Source organism: Symsagittifera roscoffensis, chromosome 3 (genome assembly GCF_963678635.1).
Source record: "Symsagittifera roscoffensis chromosome 3, txSymRosc1.1, whole genome shotgun sequence".
Classification (NCBI taxonomy): Eukaryota; Metazoa; Xenacoelomorpha; order Acoela; family Convolutidae; genus Symsagittifera; species Symsagittifera roscoffensis.
Genome location: NC_087064.1, coordinates 27,964,798 through 27,989,275, shown reverse-complemented (window position 1 = coordinate 27,989,275; position 24,478 = coordinate 27,964,798). Strand labels below are relative to the sequence as shown.

Below are 24,478 nucleotides of genomic sequence, written 5' to 3'. Positions count from 1 at the left end.
TGTTACTTTGAAAAATTTTCTTTGGTTAGTTTTGATAACTTTTTTTCGTGTATTGGTGAAAAAGTTTATTTGGTTCTTTATGTTTCGGTGGTCGTACTGGCTTATCTTTTTGTTTCTACCTGTTTTCAGAAATTATGTGTCCGTATCGTCGACAATAAGTACATTTTTTAAATGAATGTTTACTTTTAAAACTTATGTTTTTCTCATATTTATAGTAAGTATTTAATTTATTTTTCTGCTAATTGATTATCTGAGTCATGAATATTAATTATATGTGAAGTAGATCTTTGAAAACTAACGCTTATTGTAATTTTAAGTTTTTTTGTTTCATCTAAAATCATTGTGAAGACCCGCTTGTTTTAATTTGCTGACTATTTTAGGAAAATCTATATCTGGTTTGCGAATTGATGATAAATGTGATGCTTTTTTCTATATTGCTCTTTTTCTTAATTGTGGTGTTAAAGTTATCATTAGAAGTTCTGTCTTTCTGATCATGTGTTTTTAGAGAATATGCTTTCCGTACCTGAGCTGCTATTCTTACAGCTAGTTGTTTTTTAGTTTCATTTGATAGGCTGCAAATTCTCCTTAATAAAACGCTTTGATGTTGTTTACTTCTTTCTCAGTCAAACATTTTTGATAATTTTTATGTGAAACTTTTCCAACCTGATTGGCTTTCTATTGGTAAAAACGAAACTTTTTCTTGCGCTGCGTCATCAAGTGTGATTTGTATTAGTGCTGTACGTCTGTGAATCCAAATTTGATTAAGAGCGGTGTTTATGGGTTGTGGTCCTATATTTAAAATTACGTTGGCTGTAACGGGATCTGACGGCGTTCAAATCGGGAGTGTTCGGGATCTGTTCCTGTGAAAGCATTAGTGTTTTTTTTGATGTGATGGATGATCCATATATAAGGTGTGGATTCATTGTCATTTGAAGTGATTTGGCTTTTTTGGTTTTTTTTTCTAAAATTTGTAAATTGGTTTCAATTCTTTTCGTGTTGTTGTCAGCAGTGTGGTAATGGGATTTCTTTTCCTCTTGTTTCTAGTTGGTCGCCTTGATTTTGCACTGTGTTTTGGGTCTGTACGACTTGATTTGGTTGTGTAAGTTTTTGTTTCAAAGAGAACATTGATTGTTTCGAATGATTTGTTGATGGATTTATTTTGGGTTCAAAGATATCCGAATAAAACATTTCATCTCGATGATCGATGTTACTTCATTGAGTTTTTGTTGATTAGATTTGAATTAATTTCGTTGATCTTCATCTTCAGTGTAATGTGTTTGGTTTCCATAAGAGTAATCGTTATATCGGTTGTTTTTTTTTTTGAAAAATTGGATAGTTTTCAGTCTGCTTGGGTGTTTTTTTTATCTTGAAAATTCATTGGTTGCTAATTGGCGTTCTTAGGTGGTTGTTGATTATAATTATGTTCCTAGGACTGTGTTTTTGTTGTTGAGAGTGGTCGTGGTATTTGTTGACAAGTATTTAATCGCAAAAACTCGTAGTTGTTGTTTGCAAAATCATTTTTACTGGTTTATTTTTGTTTATTAAAAGAACGTCTCTTGGTTTTTGGCCTGCATGTTTGATAACCTATTTGTGAGTATTTAGGAAAGAATGTTGCTTAAGCTGTTGATTGCTATGTCAAATTGGGGTATTGTTTCATATTGTGGTGTCGTTATCATTGGATGATTCAGTAATATGTTGTTTGCTCTGTTGTTGATAGCTGTGTTTTAACAGTTTCTTCATTAGTTAAATGTGATGGTGTTTGAATGTGTTGTTGATTCAACTTTGTAGCTCTATTTAGGTTTTCTTGTGTGTTCAAGATGGTTCTATTTAAGTTAGTATACATTGTCGTATTGTGAAACATTGTGTTTTAATTTAAATGAGTAATATCTGTTCTGAAGGGAGTTATTCTTTAAAAAAAAATTTTCGCTAAAACTGTTTAATTTCTGAGCTTGAAAAACCGTTTGCTATATTGAAAGTCTTATCGTGATACTATTTTGGATTTCATACAGAATCTGTTCTATCTCCTATGATCGTGTCTTTTTCACGATATGCGCGAAATTGTTTTCGAGATTGTTCTATGAATCCTGATTATGTTGAAAAAAGTCTATTTTTCATCAGGCTACTCATACTAAGATTTGTTCTAGGACGGGGTCAGTTTAAGAAGTGGGACTGAAGTGAAAGATGAGTAACCAAAATTTTTCACTGTTTAGCTTAATTTTAAAGATGAGTTTCAAGAAAACTTTCACTTGGTCCTGAATCGTTTGTAAAAGTTGAAGAAAAAATCGATGTTTGAGATCGTTGGACAATTCAGAATAAGTGGTGAGCTTGAATTTTTGAATTGATCCAAGCCTTGATGATCTAAGTTTAAAACAAAGTTATCTGAAGAATAAAAGTTTAAAATTAAAGATTTAAAGTTTAGAAATTCAGATCCAAGGAAAACCTTGATGAAATGATCAAAACTGATCAAATTAGATTCAAAAATTAAATCAAGACTCAGCCTTCATTAAAATTTTAAAATTATTTCAGTGTGAAAGAAATGTTGACAATCCAAGAAAATTCTTGATTATCCATTTTTGCAAGTAAATTAGTTGTTTAAAAAATTTGTATCATTTATTGTGAAGTAAAACAATAAAAGAAATGATCCTCGAGAAGCAAGAAATTATGGACTTTCATTTAAATTAATCATTTAAAATTTTACTAACTGCTTCCTAGGTTAAATTATTTCTTCTCTGGTTAAATTTATAAATAGTTTCAGTTTTAAAAAATATCATAAGTTTTAGTAATGGATCATGATTGGTTAGTTTTTAATATTTTTTAGTAATTATTTATTTTCAAAAAATATAGTTGAATATAAAATACTTGTTTTAAACTGATTCCGTTTTTTTATTCAGTCGCTGTACTGCGCATCTTAGTTTTATTATGGAAAAAGTCATGTTCTTGTACGCGAATAATCATATGCCTGCTTCGCGAGTACTTGTTAATTAATTTTCATAGATCGGTATTTTTTCATCAGGGTCTTTTTTGGGCTGATGAATAGTTCATCGCTGCACTAGACTGCTTGTTCATCTGCTTATTATCTATTAGTTTGTTTATATCCTTTTCATATTATGAAGGCATATTGATACCCTTCGTCCTATTTGCTTAAATGTTTTAAAATTTTTATTATTTCGTCTGAAGAAACTGACGGAATATTTTGGCTTGGGTGATGCTTATTTTCAAAGCAAATTTTGACTATATAACTAGCAACTTCTGATTCAGGCCAAAAGGTATTGTTGCTTGAGCACAAAGTGATGAAAAGATAGTTCACGGGTTCTTTTATTCTGTAAAGTTTGGTAGGTTTAAAAATTGCCAATGTGATCAACAAGGGAACTGTAACGCGCGGTAAATTTCGTGCTACGAACGCGTTAGCGGAATTTAATCAGTCCCAAAAAAAATGTTCCAAGTTGAATTGACTCATGCTATTTGGTGATACAATATGCTGGTAAAACTATATGTGAATATTTTGCAGTTTTGATAATACTTTAAACTAATTCTTCGCTATATGCAAAATATATCACTATGTCCTAAATATAGCGTGTGAGGTGATGATATTTTTAAAAAACAAAAAAATTACGAGACCAAAGAGTGAACTGGATGTGCGCACAGTTTTGTGTCTGTATGTTCCTCGATTCCAGAGACAAATCTTTAAACATGTTGAAATATGTAAGTGGATACCACAAGCACATTTTCTCTGGATTTCGCGTACAAATACCTGCAACGTAAATTGTATCGCCATACTTGGTTTGTCGCGGATTCCGCAACAAGCGAACATAGCTAGTTTCTCTGGATTCCGCAATTGTAAGTGGATTCCGCAAAATGTAGCTGGAATCCGCAAACTGTGAACGGATGCCGAATTTGGATTAGTACTAAACTTTTATATGAAAAAAAAATGAACTAGAGCTTGAATTCTTATCTATAGCAATATGGCATTTAACAGCAAGTACTTTATCATTGTCAGTGGAATCCACGAACAAATATTAAAACATTGGTTAAGTAAATCGGTGGTTGTCATCCTTTAGAACATGAGATACATATCCCAGCAAGCAATTTTTTTGGATTTTTTTGGAAACACAACACCGAATAAGTTCGTTGTTTGGAATAAGTTGGTTCACAATGTTTGAAAACACAACGCTCAGCATATGGCCGAACCCAATTTCGAAATTTTTTTCAAATAATTTTTGAAGTACTAATTTTATAAGGGAATTTGTTTTTTTTTCACTAGAAGTCACATTTTCTGAAACCGCTGTTAAAATATGTGTATAAGTTTCACGCTTTTAATCCAGTCAAATCCGATTCAAAAAAGCGCGTTTTTGTTGAGTAATTTTCGTTAACTAGTAAAAAATATAAAAATTGCTCCTATCTGAAGACAAAAATTCAATACTCCAATCAATTCAAATCCCTACTAATAAGGTTTTTTACCCATTTCTTACAGCCTTCGAAATTTTTTGACCTAAATTTTTTAAAACATTTTTTCATAAACAACTCTTCTATAACTGATATTTTGGGTCCATTGGGTAGAAAAGGTTGTGATAAGCTCCTCTAGACAAGTGCCTACCCCCAATTTTCTACAAAAAAAATTTTAAGCTCTCAGAAAAGTCAAATTATTGACTTTTGCACCGTTTTTTCAAAAAGTTTTTCAAACAATACAATCCCAAGTTTGAGATTTTGGTTTTCATTGTCCCTACGATTCAGCGGTTACGACAAATTAATTTAAAACAAAAAATGGTCTTCGGAGAAGTCAAAGTTTAGATTTTTTGACCGTTTTATAGAACTTTTTGATTTTGCTCGGAAACTACCCTCCCAAAACTGAGGTCTTGATTTCAATCAAAAACACGGGTTGTGGGAAGCTCTCTTGTTTTAGCGCCTTAGCTCACTTTTTGTATCGAGAAAAGTTATGATCCTCGGAAAGGTTATTGTTTTGTTTCTTGTCCATGTTTTGAAACTTTTTGACTCTTCTTGAAAACAGTTCAATCTGATATCAAGCGTTCAATCGATGCAATAAGTTGAGGAAAGCCTCCGTGCATAAGATGCTATGCCTTAAAGTTTGTACAAAAACTATTGTCTCCAGGGAAACTCCAAACAAATCACTAAATTATTTTTGAAATTACCCATTTCATCTCGCATCAGTACCATAAAGTCAAAAAGTATCAAACAGGTACCTCCAGTTTTAGCTGGACCTCTAGTCAAAAATTTTGCGAAGTGCAAAAAATTTCCATACCTCAAAAAAGCAAATCCCATGTTTTCATCAAACATGAACTATCCACCACTAAATCAGATACCAATCATAATGATATGCAGCAAAAGTGAACAAAATATAATGCTTCAAAATGCGCCAAATAAACGAGCATCTTCCTAGTTCGTAATACTACGCTCTACTTGTATAATTACTTTTTTTCGTGAGACAGTACAACACATTCGACTAACATAGCATAAAACTTTTTTCGAATATTTAATTATAAAACGTTATTACAAATTAGGAAGCAAAAATATGACAATAAATTTATCAGGGCATAAATACAAAAAGAAATTGCATTTCGCAATTTGGAATTGCGGTTCGCGACAATCACAAGACGTTGAAAACGAAAATATCAAAAGAGAAATAAAATGAGGCTGCTTAGATATGAGAAAAAACAAAGTATATCAAAAATGATTGAAATGTTTTGTAAAGGCAGTTTAAATGGTCATAGTTCAACTATGGTTTCAGTTTTTTGTTAAGGCATTTGGTTAACAACTTTCATATAATAATCACAGGTTCATGAGAAACTCGTCGAATCCTTTCAGCTGCTTGAATTCCAGAATCATCTGTTGTTCAATCTCGTTCAAGTTGTGAATGAAAGTGCACCTCCCAGCGTGAAGACATTTCCCAGTGGTGTGAAATTGTCGGCAATTTATGGACTTATAATTTATCGGATACTTGGAGGGTCGAAGCTCCGCAATGCTATGCGCAAACTGACATCGATCCTCGTAGCCACAAATGATCCCAGAAGTTACGCTTCGACACAATTTAGTCTTGAACTTTTTGTGGTTCACGATATACTCGCCTGTATTTGTCGAAAGCTGGCTTTGTCGACCTTCGTCCGAATCTTCCGACCATCTCAAACTCTCAGCATTTGTAGCTTCTCGGCTGCAAGTACTCGGATTGCTGCCGAGGTCCAGTCCAAATTGAGCTGCGGGTGGCTCCACGGGAAGCGAGCTGTCAGGGGAATTCGAAATTTCCGAGAAGTAGTCGGTAAAAGGCGAGAAGTATCTCTCACTGAAGTTCTCGTCAGAATTCTCGGCCGATGAGGAGGAAGATTGTTCACGAGCGAAGATGTCGGAGCCGGTTTTGACGCTGAGTTGCAACCCCTGCGTAAATTGTTTGAAATCGAAGAGACTCGATTGGTTCGAGTAGTAGCCAGATGCTTCGAACGATCCGAGAGACAAGAACTCGTCATCGACACTCAGCGAAGGGCTGCAACATGCAGACTACATTATAAAGAGATCCATTTTTTCGTTTTCAATCCGAAACTTTGAAAACTTAGTCGTAGATAAAATATTATTCTTGTTGGCTCTTTTTTCAATTAAAATGATTGCGTGCGACCATGGCGAATACGCATACTAGAACAGGGTAAAGAACATTTTTTAGATAGATAAGTGTCCTCAAAAATTGACTATGAATGTAATGAAAACTAATATAGCAGATTGCACGGTATGTTTCTCGTGTACCTTATTTGGCGGCTGGCAGGCGGTCTAGCAATGGGCGTCGGCGGATGCAAATTTCGTCCGTTGTCGGGTGAATGGGCCAACATATCCGCAAACGAGTTCGCATTCTGAAACAAAAGTTTGTTATCAGTAACATTGGTATTTATATTTCAGACGCCGTCCGTTTGTTAACGACAGGCAGCCTCCTAATTACTGGGAACTTGAATGTTAATTTATCTGAGACATTGGTACAAGTATGATAGCTGGGCCCCTTAAACTTAGATTGGTCCCTAAAGAAAAGTGTTTAAACGTAAAAGCTGCAAAATTGTGGTTCGCATTTATTTACTTGTTTGCAAAATTTTTCAAAAATTGCGCGACCCATTTTTCATACTTGCTTTTTCCTGGGACCCAGCTATCATACTTGTAACGAGATATTTTTTGCCCGTGAATTTTATATCACATCAATACTAAACCAGATATGAGAACATTGGAACAAGTCGGATAGCTGTCGGTAAACCAGGATTTTCGGACAATCAAATCGATACTCCGAGCTTCCTCGCAACATTTAGACCCTGAATTGGATGCAGTAAAATGGTAACATAGCATGCAAGATAGCACTCCCCCCTCGCCCCACCATTATTCGGTACCCTACTATCATTCTTAAACCAATACCGCATGCGGTGTACCGCACCCTATTTGATCTTTGTTTTTCAAATGAACATTTGAACCTTATAGTAGTAATTAATGCGAGAATATCTAGATAAAACAAAGTGATGCAAAAAATTCTCATCGAAATGATCAAAGGGAAACACTTAAGAATCAAGATCTCCAACTACAATAAAAAGAATTGTTCGACAACAAAACACATTAATAAGGAGACTTTATATTTGATTTCTACCTCCCAATTGTAAGTGTATGCCAAATAGAGAGAGCACTCGAAAGAAAGCGTCATCTATGGACTTATTGAGCCATAGAAAAAGTTTTCGATCTGTATCCAAAAAGTCAGTCTCAGAGTTAATTAGATAGAATATGTTCAATTTGAATACTTCAAACCCTGGTTTCCCGCGAAGGAAAATTTCAAGTTCCAGATTACAACCATGTACCTCAACAAATGAAAGAAAATGAAATAAGGCCGAATTCGAGATGAAAAAGTATCAGTTATTCACGCAGGCAGCATAAATGCTGACAGCCATTAGGTAGACTGACCAAACTACGCACGAATTCCATGGAAACATGATTTTTCTAGGCACTTAGAAGTTAATATTCAGATTTGGGATCCTGCCCCGAAGAGCAGGTTTGGAAAAAGAGAAAATTCTCAATTTGTCCCTCCGCACGGAAAACTTTAGTAAAAGGCGAAAGTTTTTCTCGATTTGCGAAGAGACCAGAGATGATAATTCTAATAAGATTTGAGCCTCATTTTATAAGTACACAGAAGTCATTTTCAAACAAATGTCTTTGCTAAATTCAATTGTAAATTCAGTCTATTTCACACAAAAAAAAAACTGCAAAGTTCCTTCAATAAATAAGACATAGGGGCCTCTTTTAACCACTTCAGCACAATAGATTCAATACTCGGCCTATGAAAAGAATAAATTATACTGGATGAGAGACTATAGACGCATTTTACGACGCAAATTTAGCTCTAAATAAAGTGAATATGCGCTCTAAGCTCAGCTCAGACAAGTCAAATCTATCTCGGATTATTTCGTTGTTTCACGCATTTATAGCAACAAAATGACATACAATAGCAAGTATAAAGTAAAGTAAAGGCAACTATTCTATATATTTTTTGACGTGATAGTAGTATACAAAAGCCTCTTTTTCCCTTCTTGCTCTTGAGATGGTAAGAAATTCACCATGAGAGCTTGAATCTTCTCAGTGAAAACTTCAAAAAATATACCATTTACAAAGCACAATTTTCAAAGTAAAAGAATGATCTTACATTCGGTGTTCTACCGGCCCAAATAGACTGTCTCAAATCATCCTTGGTCTCTTCATAGCCCCAAGGGTTCATCGTCTTCTGAGGGGGAGGGCGGCTGCGACTGTCCCTTCCACTCACATCCACTTTCCAGTCCCCTTGCATTCCCGCTCTCTCGTTCATGCGCCCCCAAACACTCAAACTTTCTCACCGTCCCCGAGGGAGGAAAGGGGGTCTCGTCGGAAGAATCTCATCTCGGGGGTCACATGAGGTCGTCCAGTAGGGTTTTGAATGGTGCTGAACTGTTTTGTGTTCATGTCTTCATCTCGAGTCAACGTGGGCTGCGACTGCTGGTCTAAGATACTGGGCAGCTGAAGAAACGAATATGTTTTTAACTTGACAATTTATACTTTTTTGGGCTATCTGAGCATGAGCACCTATGTGGGTACGGCGTGGTGTCACGAAACCAATAAGTTCGTTGTTTGGAATAAGTTGGTTCACAATGTTTGAAAACACAACGCTCAGCATATGGCCGAACCCAATTTCGAAATTTTTTTCAAATAATTTTTGAAGTACTAATTTTATAAGGGAATTTGTTTTTTTTCACTAGAAGTCACATTTTCTGAAACCGCTGTTAAAATATGTGTATAAGTTTCACGCTTTTAATCCAGTCAAATCCGATTCAAAAAAGCGCGTTTTTGTTGAGTAATTTTCGTTAACTAGTAAAAAATATAAAAATTGCTCCTATCTGAAGACAAAAATTCAATACTCCAATCAATTCAAATCCCTACTAATAAGGTTTTTTACCCATTTCTTACAGCCTTCGAAATTTTTTGACCTAAATTTTTTAAAACATTTTTTCATAAACAACTCTTCTATAACTGATATTTTGGGTCCATTGGGTAGAAAAGGTTGTGATAAGCTCCTCTAGACAAGTGCCTACGCCCAATTTTCTACAAAAAAAATTTTAAGCTCTCAGAAAAGTCAAATTATTGACTTTTTCACCGTTTTTTCAAAAAGTTTTTCAAACAATACACTCCCAAGTTTGAGATTTTGGTTTTCATTGTCCCTACGATTCAGCGGTTACGACAAATTAATTTAAAACAAAAAATGGTCTTCGGAGAAGTCAAAGTTTAGATTTTTTGACCGTTTTATAGAACTTTTTGATTTTGCTCGGAAACTACCCTCCCAAAACTGAGGTCTTGATTTCAATCAAAAACACGGGTTGTGGGAAGCTCTCTTGTTTTAGCGCCTTAGCTCACTTTTTGTATCGAGAAAAGTTATGATCCTCGGAAAGGTTATTGTTTTGTTTCTTGTCCATGTTTTGAAACTTTTTGACTCTTCTTGAAAACAGTTCAATCTGATATCAAGCGTTCAATCGATGCAATAAGTTGAGGAAAGCCTCCGTGCATAAGATGCTATGCCTTAAAGTTTGTACAAAAACTATTGTCTCCAGGGAAACTCCAAACAAATCACTAAATTATTTTTGAAATTACCCATTTCATCTCGCATCAGTACCATAAAGTCAAAAAGTATCAAACAGGTACCTCCAGTTTTAGCTGGACCTCTAGTCAAAAATTTTGCGAGGTGCAAAAAATTTCCATACCTCAAAAAAGCAAATCCCATGTTTTCATCAAACATGAACTATCCACCACTAAATCAGATACCAATCATAATGATATGCAGCAAAAGTGAACAAAATATAATGCTTCAAAATGCGCCAAATAAACGAGCATCTTCCTAGTTCGTAATACTACGCTCTACTTGTATAATTACTTTTTTTCGTGAGACAGTACAACACATTCGACTAACATAGCATAAAACTTTTTTCGAATATTTAATTATAAAACGTTATTACAAATTAGGAAGCAAAAATATGACAATAAATTTATCAGGGCATAAATACAAAAAGAAATTGCATTTCGCAATTTGGAATTGCGGTTCGCGACAATCACAAGACGTTGAAAACGAAAATATCAAAAGAGAAATAAAATGAGGCTGCTTAGATATGAGAAAAAACAAAGTATATCAAAAATGATTGAAATGTTTTGTAAAGGCAGTTTAAATGGTCATAGTTCAACTATGGTTTCAGTTTTTTGTTAAGGCATTTGGTTAACAACTTTCATATAATAATCACAGGTTCATGAGAAACTCGTCGAATCCTTTCAGCTGCTTGAATTCCAGAATCATCTGTTGTTCAATCTCGTTCAAGTTGTGAATGAAAGTGCACCTCCCAGCGTGAAGACATTTCCCAGTGGTGTGAAATTGTCGGCAATTTATGGACTTATAATTTATCGGATACTTGGAGGGTCGAAGCTCCGCAATGCTATGCGCAAACTGACATCGATCCTCGTAGCCACAAATGATCCCAGAAGTTACGCTTCGACACAATTTAGTCTTGAACTTTTTGTGGTTCACGATATACTCGCCTGTATTTGTCGAAAGCTGGCTTTGTCGACCTTCGTCCGAATCTTCCGACCATCTCAAACTCTCAGCATTTGTAGCTTCTCGGCTGCAAGTACTCGGATTGCTGCCGAGGTCCAGTCCAAATTGAGCTGCGGGTGGCTCCACGGGAAGCGAGCTGTCAGGGGAATTCGAAATTCCCGAGAAGTAGTCGGTAAAAGGCGAGAAGTATCTCTCACTGAAGTTCTCGTCAGAATTCTCGGCCGATGAGGAGGAAGATTGTTCACGAGCGAAGATGTCGGAGCCGGTTTTGACGCTGAGTTGCAACCCCTGCGTAAATTGTTTGAAATCGAAGAGACTCGATTGGTTCGAGTAGTAGCCAGATGCTTCGAACGATCCGAGAGACAAGAACTCGTCATCGACACTCAGCGAAGGGCTGCAACATGCAGACTACATTATAAAGAGATCCATTTTTTCGTTTTCAATCCGAAACTTTGAAAACTTAGTCGTAGATAAAATATTATTCTTGTTGGCTCTTTTTTCAATTAAAATGATTGCGTGCGACCATGGCGAATACGCATACTAGAACAGGGTAAAGAAAATTTTTTAGATAGATAAGTGTCCTCAAAAATTGACTATGAATGTAATGAAAACTAATATAGCAGATTGCACGGTATGTTTCTCGTGTACCTTATTTGGCGGCTGGCAGGCGGTCTAGCAATGGGCGTCGGCGGATGCACATTTCGTCCGTTGTCGGGTGAATGGGCCAACATATCCGCAAACGAGTTCGCATTCTGAAACAAAAGTTTGTTATCAGTAACATTGGTATTTATATGTCAGACGCCGTCCGTTTGTTAACGACAGGCAGCCTCCTAATTACTGGGAACTTGAATGTTAATTTATCTGAGACATTGGTACAAGTATGATAGCTGGGCCCCTTAAACTTAGATTGGTCCCTAAAGAAAAATGTTTAAACGTAAAAGCTGCAAAATTGTGGTTCGCATTTATTTACTTGTTTTCAAAATTTTTCAAAAATTGCGCGACCCATTTTTCATACTTGCTTTTTCCTGGGACCCAGCTATCATACTTGTAACGAGATATTTTTTGCCCGTGAATTTTATATCACATGAATACTAAACCAGGTATGAGAACAATGGAACAAGGCGGATATCTGTCGGGGAAACCAGGATTTTCGGACAATCAAATCCATACTCCGAGCTTCCTCGCAACATTTAGACCCTGAATTGGATGCAGTAAAATGGTAACATAGCATGCAAGATAGCACTCCCCCCTCGCCCCACCATTATTCGGTACCCGACTATCATTCTTAAACCAATACCGCACCCTATTTGATCTTTGTTTTTCAAATGAACATTTGAACCTTATAGTAGTAATTAATGCGAGATTATCTAGATAAAACAAAGTGATGCAAAAAATTCTCATCGAAATGATCAAAGGGAAACACTTAAGAATCAAGATCTCCAACTATAATTAAAAGAATTGTTCGACAACAAAACACATTAATAAGGAGACTTTATATTTGATTTCTACCTCCCAATTGTAAGTGTATGCCAAATAGAGAGAGCACTCGAAAGAAAGCGTCATCTATGGACTTATTGAGCCAAAGACAAAGTTTTCAATCTGTATCCAAAAAGTCAGTCTCAGAGTTAATTAGACAGAATATATTCAATTTGAATACTTCAAACCCTGGTTTCCCGCGAAAGAAAATTTCAAGTTCCAGATTACAACCATGTACCTCAACGGTGCGTATTCATAGGTTCCAAAATGAAAAATCAGTCCCATAGGTTCCAAAACAAAATAGCAGTCGCATAAGTTCCAAATAGTTTCAATTGGCCAAAAGACTAAATAAGCCGAGTCTCGGTTTAAGGTCGCCGGTGGGCGCTCTACGTGCGCGTCGCCGCTTGGCGGCGATAACCGGCTCTAAATTTCGTATAGGGTCCTACCCTTTGGTGGCAAGCTCGCAACACGTTGGCGCGACTGCGGCGGTCAGTATTCTGCAGCTTGAGTTTATGCTGGTTGAACAGTAAACAATCAATCCATAAATTCGTTGGCTCAAAATTCAACCAATCAGAATTCGAGAAGATAAATTTTGGAACTTATGCGACTGATTTTTTATTTTGGAACCTATGAATATTGGAACCTATGGGAATTCACCACCTCAACAAATGAAAGAAAATGAAATAAGGCCGAATTCGAGATCCGAGGCATGAAATGAGTTGTTTGTTGCTATCGTGCATTAATCAGTTATTCACGCAGGCAGCATAAATGCTGACAGCCATTAGTTAGACTGACCAAACTACGCACGAATTCCATGGAAACATGATTTTTCTAGGCACTTAGAAGTTAATATTCAGATTTGGGATCCTGCCCCGAAGAGCAGGTTTGGAAAAAGATAAAATTCTCAATTTGTCCCTCCGCACGGAAAACTTTAGTAAAAGGCGAAAGTTTTTCTCGATTTGCGAAGAGACCAGAGATGATAATTCGAATAAGATTAGAGCCTCATTTTATAAGTACACAGAAGTCATTTTCAAACAAATGTCTTTGCTAAATTCAATTGTAAATTCAGTCTATTTCACACAAAAAAAAACTGCAAAGTTCCTTCAATAAATAAGACATAGGGGACTCTTTTAACCACTTCAGCACAATAGATTCAATACTCGGCCTATGAAAAGAATAAATTATACTGGATGAGAGACTATAGACGCATTTTACAACGCAAATTTAGCTCTAAATAAAGTGAATATGCGCTCTAAGCTCAGCTCAGACAAGTCAAATCTATCTCGGATTATTTCGTTGTTTCACGCATTTATAGCAACAAAATGACATACAATAGCAAGTATAAAGTAAAGTAAAGGCAACTATTCTATATATTTTTTGACGTGATAGTAGTATACAAAAGCCTCTTTTTCCCTTCTTGCTCTTGAGATGGTAAGAAATTCACCATGAGAGCTTGAATCTTCTCAGTGAAAACTTCAAAAAATATACCATTTACAAAGCACAATTTTCAAAGTAAAAGAATGATCTTACATTCGGTGTTCTACCGGCCCAAATAGACTGTCTCAAATCATCCTTGGTCTCTTCATAGCCCCAAGGGTTCATCGTCTTCTGAGGGGGAGGGGGGCTGCGACTGTCCCTTCCACTCACATCCACTTTCCAGTCCCCCCGCATTCCCGCTCTCTCGTTCATGCGCCCCCAAACACTCAAACTTTCTCCCCGTCCCCGAGGGAGGAAAGGGGGTCTCGTCGGAAGAATCTCGGGGGTCACATGAGGTCGTCCAGTAGGGTTTTGAATGGTGCTGAACTGTTTTGTGTTCATGTCTTCATCTCGAGTCAACGTGGGCTGCGACTGCTGGTCTAAGATACTGGGCAGCTGAAGAAACGAATATGTTTTTAACCTGACAATTTATACTTTTTTGGGCTATCTGAGCACGAGCACCTATGTGGGTACGGCGTGGTGTCACGAAACCAAACATTCGGATAGCCGAAACTTTGCTCCCGGATAGCGGACTATAATGAAAAAAATACCAAAAAAAAACAAGTAAATTATCGGATAGAAGCATTGGATAAAAGCGACCGCTTGCTCCACTACGTGGGTGGTAAAAGTGTGATAGCTGGGTCCCAGGAACAAGCAAGTATGAAAGAGGGGGTGAATTCCCATAGGTTCCAATCCAATATTCATAGGTTCCATAATAAAAAATCAGTCGCATAAGTTCCAAAATTTATCTTCTTGAATTCTGATTGGTTGAAATTTGAGCCAACGAATTTATGGATTAATTGTTTACTGTTCAACCAGCATAAACTCAAGCTGCAGAATAGGCGCCAACGTGTTGCGAGCTTGCCACCAAAGGTTAGGACTCTATACGAAATTTAGAGCCGGTTATCGCCGCAAAGCGGCGACGCGCGCGTAGCGCACCCACCGGCGACCTTAAACCGAGACTCGGCTAATTTAGTCTTTTGACCAATTGAAAAGATTTGGAACTTATGCGACTGCTTTTTTATTTTGGAACCTATGGGACTGATTTTTTATTTTGGAACCTATGAACCCCGCGAGAATCAGGGTTTGCCATATCGAGCACAATTTTTTTCTACTATCAGAGCATTCGGCTGTGGTTTGTTAAACATCAAAACTTAAATGAAATAAAGTTACAAAAACAATATTTACCGCTACCATTGCAGAGGCAGTTCTGTTACGTTGAAGCTGAGCTGTGGGCAGTTTAGGCGGACTGACCATTTTTCCAGAAGGGAACTCGAGAAACCTTTCCATGCAGGTGTTGCTTCGATCGACATTGAAATATCGCGCCATTTTTGGAACTTGCAGAGAACCCTTGACAGAAATAAATTGCTTAACCTTTTTCTATCAAAACATAACAACGAATATGTATGATTATTAGTATTTTTCACATTTACCTGGGTTTTAATTGCAGAGGTACGGTCAAATTGGTGACAATTAACTTGTAAAAACTGTTGATTTGATTGTGATTTTGAAATAGTATTGAGTTTAGAATAGAATTAATTAATTTAGATTAAATTGCTTAATTTAAATATTTTTTAAAGGTTTGATTAGCAAAGTTAACTGGCAAAATATGAAAAACGAGAGTTAGTGGTTTCAAACTTTTCGATTGGAAGTTTAGGAATCAAACGTTCAATAAATTAAATTTTAAAAACTTTTTGACTTCAACTTCTGTGAGTTTTTAAAAATTGGATAATAAATAAAATAGTATTTTTCTAAAACGAAATGAAATGCTAGTCTCTGATTGGTCGAGAATTAATGAAGCGAAAACAAATTAGAGTGGTTTTGCAAATTGGGAATTCCAGACACTTAGGCGCCAATAAATCGACAACTTCAAAAAGCGCGGGTAAATTTGAGAGAAACCGAAGAAGCGAATGCAAAATCTCTCACACTGTCATCTAATTATCAAAATCTTCTCTTTTTGTGGGGTCGAGTGACTTTTCATAATTGACCGATGGTTAACCTTCTTTGTTTTCAAACGATTGTTATTGTTTGTTTGTCGGTTGACCTAATTGAAAGATTGTAACATTTCTCCCGATAAAAAATATTTATCTACATTGAGCAGTCGAGCTTACTTTTTTCGTCGTTTCTCTCTAAGATTCTCAAATACGTGTTTATTGATGGGTTTTTCCCTTTTCTCTGTCTTCCTGGGTTTTAACAAATCATACTGTTACTTTGCCGCAGTTTGAGGATTCTGACAACTTTTGTCATCATCTTGTGGATTGGTGCCATTTTATTAATTGGTTGGCTGTTTCTTAAACGTCTTTTCGAACTTTTGGCTCCTCTTTGTTTGCTACTTTTCCCACCAATCCATATATTGAGAAGCTTATATTTGACCTTTTAAGCTTGATGAATTTTCATAACTATCGCATTCAGTCTGTCAAAATTTTGTTTCGAAATTTTATCAATTACAAATGAAAAAACGTTAGCTTGATAGAAAATGAAATAAAGTTTTTGGATCAACCGTAGGGGTCTAGGACAACAAGCCGACGGGACTTCAAGCCGAAGGGACTTTAAGCCGAAATTAAAACTTTACAAGCACCCCAAAACGCTATTTTATCATCTGCAAAATGTTGCTTTTCTAAAATTTTGGCAAGTTTAGTCCATAGTAAGCGTTATTCATGACAATGCACCACTTGTGATTCGCATCCGTTAATAACATCAGCCGGTTTTTGAAATGCATAAATTATAAACATGAAAAATGCCTTCAACCATGTTTTACTTTTCAACTTTCCGGAACATCATTTGGAGGCTTAAATTATATGCAAACGCCAATAACTAGTGAAGAAAGATAATGAAATTCAGAAATTCTTCAAAAAAGTTTTCAAATTAATCATATTTCACGACTTTATAAGGAATTATTCGGCTTGAAGTCCCTGATTTTACAATTCGGCTTGAAGTCCCGTCGGCTTGATGTCCGGCACCCCAACCGTAGCATCTCCCGCTATTACGCTATTAAAGCTTTTATTAAAGCGTAGCGTAAGCGACAATGAGTGCCGTATGTCAAACCGACGGACTTCAGGCCGAATGGCGTAAATATAGAGACGTCAGGCCAAAAATGAAACAAAAAAAATCCCAAAAGCGAGTGATTTAAGTTACGTAAAATGAAAAATTTTTATATTTCATGCTACCGTCAGGTCTTTCATAATTTTAAGACCAAGAAAAGTTAAGATTGTTAAACAAAACAATATGCATAAGGTATTTCCTGTTTATAATTAAAGCAATTTCAAAACTGATTGATTTAACGACTCAAAAAATTTGAGTAGGTTTCATTACTAAACATCTACTTTACAGACAAAGTTATGGTATTCCCAGTTTTACTCATTTTAGTAATGTTTTTCATGCACTTGAAAAGTTTGAACTTCTCCCTAAGTTCCTTTGGCTTGAAGTCCCGTCGGCTTATTGTCCTAGATCCCTGGTCCCATACTAAAAATCCGTCTATCAGAAATCATTGTGAATCAGATTTAGGCAAGTTGATTGATCTCCAATACCACGCTGCTAGATCAGAAAGAAAAAGTTTTAAAGATTTTGCAAAAAATGAAATTTTTATTTTCTAAAAGTTATCAATTTTACATCGAAAAAATACTTCAGATAAACTCAGCAGCACTCGGAACATCCAGGGTAGCCGAAAAAATGTGGCACTCCTAATCAGACATATCTACGATAAATGAAGCAGCCACCACTAGTGAAAAACGGGGCCTAGGAAATTAGACGATAAGCAAATTAGACGGATGCTACAAAAACGAAATTTGACGGAATTTATTTTTTACAGATCTGGCATTTTAAACGAAAGGGAAAGGGCCAACAAAAATTTTTCTTAAGAGTCAAGTTTCACAAATACAAAAAGAACATAAAATGTCAATTCCTATCAAAACAATTAGTTTAAATGAACCTAAAATGTCAAATCTGAATATTACAGGAGAGTTTTGAATTGAATAAATTATGCATGATTGACTTGTAAAGTTTTTGGCCACCGAAATTGAACTGTTGTCTACAAACAATTTTATTTTTCTAACGCAATTTGTGTGCAAACAAAGTTAATTTCTCTCACTTTTGTCCATTTTCTCACAATTGCAGTTTTGCAAAACCGTCTAATTTCCTTTTAAGTACCTCCGTCTAATTTGCTTATCGTCTAATTTCTCAACCCCCGTGAAAAACATGTCTAAGCAATTCAAACCAAACTGTATCAGGGCGACAGTCCGAATATTGCGACTGTCTTTCAAAATTTCTGATCGTATTTATGGCAGTAAAATTTTGATCAAATTTTCAGAAAAATAAAAATTTGTTATTTTTAGTATCAAACAGAAAATGATAAGTTTTGCGTTGATGCAGTAAAAGGATCAATTAGTGCGCCTCAACTCAATTCCGAAAGATATTTTTTAAACCTGATTTATTAACAGATTACGGCACGCTCTCAAGAAAATAGAAATTTGGCGCAAATTATTTTTAGTTAAGTGGCCCCTATATATGTAATACCCTTACAGCCTTGCAAAAAAATGTTGCATAAATAATTTTTCGTGCAAGAAGCTAACAGCAGCCGTTTGTGAAATTCAACCAGATAGTATCTTTATTTGAGCAACGCTTGAATTTATAAAATGCAAAGGCTTCACTATGCCTAACTTAGATTAATTATCACCTATTTAAAAAAAAATGCTACCATAATTTTAAGTTTGAAATCTAAAAATTGTCAGCGAATACTAAATCTACAAATTTCAAATCTAGTGTTTGCCAAAAACGAATTTATTGACCTTCAAAACAACGCCATGTATAAAATTAATGCAAGTTGTATTGCCTAAAACCTGAATTTAAATCAATTTGAATTTATATTTCAGAAATTTAACAGAGAATCTATTCACTTAGAAAGATCAAAAAGGCCCAGGAAAAAATGTCCTCCTCAATTCACAAAACGCTCGAAAAATGCTATCATGATTGCGTTTAAACAAAAAAAATCATTCGCTGAAGCGCAACACGTCGCTGTGCCTGTTTTTTTTTGAAAAAATGACATGGGTTCAAATTATTTATAAAGATAGCAAGACTGCTCGTATATCAGGGCAAAGCCCTGATTGTTCCGGCTGTCCCTTATTCTATATAAAATAGTTTCTGGGGGGAAAATGTTGAAAACCTATAAATTTTGGACAATATCAAAGTGTGAAATTTTGAGATGAACAAAATTAATACGACCAATTAGGAGTGCGGTCTGTATTTAGGCAGCCGCGTATTCATGCTCGTCAGTATTTAGACAAATGCTGTATGAACCAATCAGAATCGAGATAAGACATAAATAATATAAAATAATTAATAATTATTTATTAATTTCTTCCTTTTCTCGATTCTTATTGGTTAAAACAGTATTTGTCTAAATACTGACGTGTCTGAATACGCGGTTGTCTAAATACTGCTATGTAACCGACCAATTAGCTAGCCTCAATTCAATTTGGAACGATTTTGTTGTGCGGGATAACTCGCCACGCATAAATAATTCGCGTTACGCTCTCAGCAATATAAACAAATTCTTCAAGCGCACATAATTTAGTCGAGAACATGACAAATTTGGCAATTTTCAAACCCCCAGAATTTTACCAAAATCAATCGGAGGTGAAATGTCTTTTTACATTTGAACTCAGGAAGTCAATATCTTCAATGGGGTATAAAAATTTTTGTTGAAAATTATGATTTCGATCGGCGAAAATTGACTGAATAATAAAAAACATAAATGCTCCGTTTTCTTCGAAAGTCATAACAACAAGATTGCTCGTATCAGGTTAAAACCCTCAATGTTCCAACTGCTTCTTAACGTCGATTAAAAAATGTAGCATGAAAAAATTGCGAAAAAAAGCTAAAAAAAGGTACTTGAGTCAAGGAGAGTTTTACTCTCTCTCATACGTAATGAATAGTACAAAGTCGAAACTTTTGCTTCTGGGAACACTAAAAATAAACTGAAATGATTTAATTCGACCAGTAAACTTTGATAGGACGAAGTATATTGCTCATTAACCAGCCCAAAAGTGCCAGATTATCAACTATCAAACTCCGATTACTTGACAAAAAAGAGCGAAGATAGTTTTTTTCTACTTTTTGAGTTCCGAACGTTGATAGCTAATAATAAATCCAGGTCGTAAATTTTTGTCTGATTAGTTAAAAAGTCAAAATTAGTCTCGAGAAAAAACTATCTCGAGCGAGATATTCAGATATTCAATAAACAAGGACGACTGCTCGTATAACAGGGCAAAACCATGTTTTGGTGAAGCAAATTCCGACTTGCTATAATGTTTGAACGCTCCCAACTGCGAATATAAAAAAGTTAATGCTAAAAGGTGGGTGGAAACCAATTTACCATTTAACATGCCTCAGTTCTGTTTAAAATAATTTTGGTTAAAATTTTATTTTAAATACTAGCGTTGACGCTCTTAGTGTCCATAAAAATGTATGCACGCTAAATAAAGCAGGCCGAAATTAGTCCAGAACTCACGAAATTGACTGATTCAAATTCCCCAAAATTTACCAAAATGTCACAGGTAGGACATCTTTTAATAATTGAATTCAAAAAGTCGATAAATCTGTGGATTATAAAGATTCTTTATACATAATAAAGAGAATTATTTCAAGTGCAGGAATTGGTCTGAAAAAAAAACACCCAAATGCATATAATCAATGTTTTCTTGGAAAACGAACAACCAGCTTATTGTTCCGACTTTCGATACGAAAGTAACGGAATATTTGTGCTCGGGGTGGTTTTTTTTCTTCAGACAAATTTCGACTTTTTAAGTAGCCATTTTTGACATAATTTTTTATATCATTCGAAATGTATTGTTGTCCTGAGCTCAAATTTGAAAAGATATTTTACCTGTGATCATTTTTCGTAAAGTTACGGGGTTTAAAGGTTGCCATATTGCCCAATTTGGGACAATTAACGCGCGATCTATTTCGCGCTACTAACGCGTAAGCGGAGAGTTAATCCGTCTTAGAAATCGTTCCAAATTGGTTGAAAGAAGCATATTTGCCATAATTGATTTGTTACAAGGCGCAAAATCTATCCTTTTGTACTTTATATGGTGTGTGGGGGGATGATTTTCGTAAAAAATTTCAAATTTTAGAAAAAAAAAATTTTCATTTTTTTCTATTACATTTATTTTCCTTATGTTATGACTGCTCCATAAACCTTAAAGGGCAGTCGGAACATTCAGGGCTTCGCACTGATACGAGCAGTCTTGTTTACTATATTATCGAAAATTTAAAGTTTTAAACGTGAAAGTCCTCCAAGAGAAATGAGAAGCCTTAAATGTCATGTTTTTTCCTGGTCACTTGCTTGAACCTGTAGATTTGTCTGAATTTGAGTAAGTTTTCTATTTACGTTTCATACACTAGAGTTGCTTGGGTATATAAAGCCCAAAATATGAAATAAATTGCTCAGTCAGACCTCAATGGCGAACTCAAAGCGACAATATCTTCAATGTTTGTAGAGTTTTACTGGTTTTAAAGAAAAATTTAACCCTGCTGGACGGAAAAACTTTTCTAGACGGAGCTCAATTATTTACATAAAAAAATCAACGGTGACTATTTTGTCATAAAATTATGAGGGTTTGAAAATGGCTGGTTTGGTCTGTTACGGATAATTAACGCGCGATAGATTGCGTACTTATAGCACCAGTAAACGGCGGATTTAATCTTTTCGAATTAATTTTGGGAACATTTTTTTGTCTTTTTTCTCGAAAAGAGTCGTTTTACACTTTTTAAAGCGTGTGGCAAGATGAAAAAAAAAATACTTTTGTTTAAGTTCGACTATTTTATTATTTTCTCCTTCAAAAATATTTTAATTAGCATTTGAAAGCACTCAGAAGATTCAGAGTTTCTCCCTTAAATACCAGCAGTCTTGTTTGAGTTAAAATTGTCTGGAAAAATTAACAGCTAGCTCAAAAATGTTTGCCTTTTCAATACGGAAGCCGGTCAACAAATTGCAGAATTGCACGCCTGTCAGTCAAACCACTAATTTGGCGTTTCGGAACAATTCAATTTTTCAAAGCTTAAGTTTGCACATTTGTATAAAAAAAAATCTTCTTACTTTTTTATGCTTCATGAAGTTTAAAAGCATATTGGTATCAGTAAGTGGAAAATTGTGCTAGATATAATTGAAACAAGCGCATCGAAGCAAAAGTGTTTGAAAACCAACAAGACGGGTTGTATCAGGGCGAAGCCCTGAATGTTCCGAGACTGCCTTTTAAAGTCTATAGAGCAGTAATAACATGAAAAAATTAAATGTAGTGAAACAAAAAGAAATTTGAGATTTTTTGGGGGGAAATTATCTCCCCACACGCCAAATAAAGTACAAAGTGATAAACGTTGCGTCTAGTAACAAATCAATTATGGCCAATAAGCTTTTTTCAACTAAGTTGGAACGATTTTTAAGACGGTTTAAATCTCCGCATACGCGTAAAGAGCGCAACACATATCGCGCATTGATTGTCTCACATTTGCCAAAATGATAATCTTTGAACCCCCATAAATTTACGATAAAAATCAGAGATGAAATATCTTTTCAAATTTAAGCTCCAGACAACAATATATTTCGAATGATATAAAAAAAATCCATCAAAGAAGGCTGGTTAAAAAGTCGAAATTTGTCTGAAGCAAACAAAAACCACCAAGAGCACAATTATTCCGTTAATTTCGTTAGTAAAGTCGGAAAAATAACCTTCATGTTTTCAACTACTGTAAACTCAATTCGATTTAAAGTTTATTTCAAAAAAATGCGCAAATTTTTGTGAATATTCGCTTGCTACGAAATGATGCTGGGTTCGAATTGTCGCTTTTAAAATTGTTTCAAATTATCGCTTGCGACCAATTTTTTTTTTTTTACGGAAACAAACTCAGCGTGACTTCGAATTATTCATTGAAAATGGGAAAAACAAAAGAGTTTTGTTTAAAAAATGTTCGAATTTAGTTGATTCTAAAGAAGGCTTTAGATATATGAAGCTGCTTGAATTTTTTGGTTTGAAAGCGAAGCATGTTTTCAAAGTTGCTTGGTACATGGAAAATGACAGTCTATTAATTTAATGTCCGTTCTGCTCATTAGTTTATCTGTTAATTGCTATCTACTTTTGGTGGTCCTAATTTATCTCGGACAGATCTCTGAGCAGTATTAATTTGACATACAAGAGACAATTGTTTTCGCATTCTTCTTTTTGAGTAACAACACTCTTCATAGCATAACGAAAAAAAAAATCGCAGTAATATTTTCCTACTTTTGAGCTCAAGGTATGAATTAATTTTTGACTGAATATAAAATTCATCGTCGAGAGTGATTTCTGAAAATTTAAAATTGACTGAAAAATACACGAAGCACCAGTTTTTTGTTCGAAAAATTGAACGTATTTTTTCGTCACCAGGAATACAAAAACAACTCCGGGAATTGAGTGGGAAATTAGAAACCAAAATTAAAGCTGTAATTTTATCAGAGCATTATATTGAGATGTTCGCGAACGCTCAGAGCAATTTTTTTTGCTGTTTTGTCTTTTTATGCTTTATCAATCTGCAAAATTACTTTTATTGTTTATCGGCTGTCCAATTTTGAAATTTTGCTATAAGTTTTACTCAAGTTTGAAATAAAACCCAACTTAAAATTAAACCCAAAAAAAAACATTTAAAAGAAACGAAATAATTTCGTTTCTTTTTCTTTTCATCAATCTTGAACATTTTTTGTTTTATTTTCCGATTTGCTGGATTCCGACGCTCGCTAACGTTCTAATTTCTCCTCGTTGATGATTTTCAGGATGAAAATGACATCAACAAGCATAAGTCTGAGCGATTTTTCATTTTGTGGAAATTGACGAATGTGCTATTCGACCGGAATGCCGCCAGAAAATGGTTCGTCAGAACGAATTTTATCTGAAGTAGTTTGATTGTACGAAAGAACAGTTTGGATGATTAACGGTGTAATTTGACGAAAAAAACTGATTGGGAAGGGTCACTTTTAGTTGACATCCTTATTTTTAAAGTTTCGTTCAAAAAGAAAGACATTTTTTATTTTTGCGAGAACTGAAAAACGGCGAAAAACAGAACCTTGATTTTCGCTACCATAAAAAACAACCACGTAGAGCGAGACAAATTGCGACAATAACGAGAGGAACAACTATCGAGAAAACATGAAGCCTTCCGAGTTGTAACGATTGTGCTGGTACAATCGTTACCGAAAGAATTGAGCGATTCAGGAAGGCTGAAGGTGAAGGCAGCAACCCTTCCTGATCGTGAAGAAGGCGTCTTTTCAGGAAAATTGAAGAAATTGGAAGGGTCTGGAGATACACTCCTGGACTGTAGTTTTAATAACTTTTAGCTTCCGTAGAAGTCCTAAATTTAAACTATAACATCTATTTTCAGTTTCAGGCTAAGAGAAGCTAAGGGTTAAGGAAAGGG

General features: G+C 35.3%; 3 protein-coding genes and 2 non-coding genes across 7 annotated transcripts in view; all 5 read right to left on the bottom strand.

Moving 5' to 3' along the window:
- LOC134841198 (intersectin-1-like) overlaps positions 1-24,478 on the bottom strand; it is a 333,033-nt gene that overhangs the window by 172,241 nt on the left and 136,314 nt on the right. The gene's annotated exons all lie outside the window — the stretch shown is intronic.
- On the bottom strand, positions 5,785-8,821 carry LOC134841647 (uncharacterized). Its single transcript, XM_063857680.1, has 3 exons — positions 8,663-8,821; positions 6,745-6,848; positions 5,785-6,490 (listed from the first exon to the last, which is right to left on the bottom strand). Exons 1-3 carry the CDS (start codon positions 8,819-8,821, stop codon positions 5,785-5,787), a joined length of 969 nt encoding a protein of 322 aa, XP_063713750.1.
- Positions 7,996-8,109, bottom strand: LOC134843016 (U5 spliceosomal RNA). Its single transcript, XR_010162591.1, has one exon. It is a non-coding gene; the product is annotated as a U5 spliceosomal RNA (small nuclear RNA).
- Positions 10,700-24,478, bottom strand: part of LOC134842386 (uncharacterized) — a 15,387-nt gene continuing 1,608 nt past the window's right edge. Inside the window, exons 2-5 of the mRNA XM_063858695.1 lie at positions 15,224-15,415; positions 14,090-14,431; positions 11,732-11,835; positions 10,700-11,477 (exon numbers count right to left, since the gene is read on the bottom strand). Of these exons, the coding sequence (XP_063714765.1) occupies positions 10,772-11,477; positions 11,732-11,835; positions 14,090-14,431; positions 15,224-15,364 (1,293 nt within the window). The 5' untranslated portion in view covers positions 15,365-15,415 and the 3' untranslated portion in view covers positions 10,700-10,771. The remainder of the gene's footprint in view (positions 11,478-11,731; positions 11,836-14,089; positions 14,432-15,223; positions 15,416-24,478) is intronic.
- LOC134843015 (U5 spliceosomal RNA) lies at positions 13,424-13,537 on the bottom strand. Its single transcript, XR_010162590.1, has one exon. It is a non-coding gene; the product is annotated as a U5 spliceosomal RNA (small nuclear RNA).

Excerpts from the sequence above, each read along its gene's own strand:
- LOC134841647 (XM_063857680.1), bottom strand. The coding sequence starts at position 8,821 with ATGAACGAGAGAGCGGGAATGCAAGGGGACTGGAAAGTGGATGTGAGT. Across the intron at positions 6,849-8,662 it reads GGGCCGGTAGAACACCGAAT|AATGCGAACTCGTTTGCGGA; the intron begins GTAAGATCATTC and ends CTTTTGTTTCAG. Across the intron at positions 6,491-6,744 it reads CCTGCCAGCCGCCAAATAAG|CCCTTCGCTGAGTGTCGATG; the intron begins GTACACGAGAAA and ends TGCATGTTGCAG.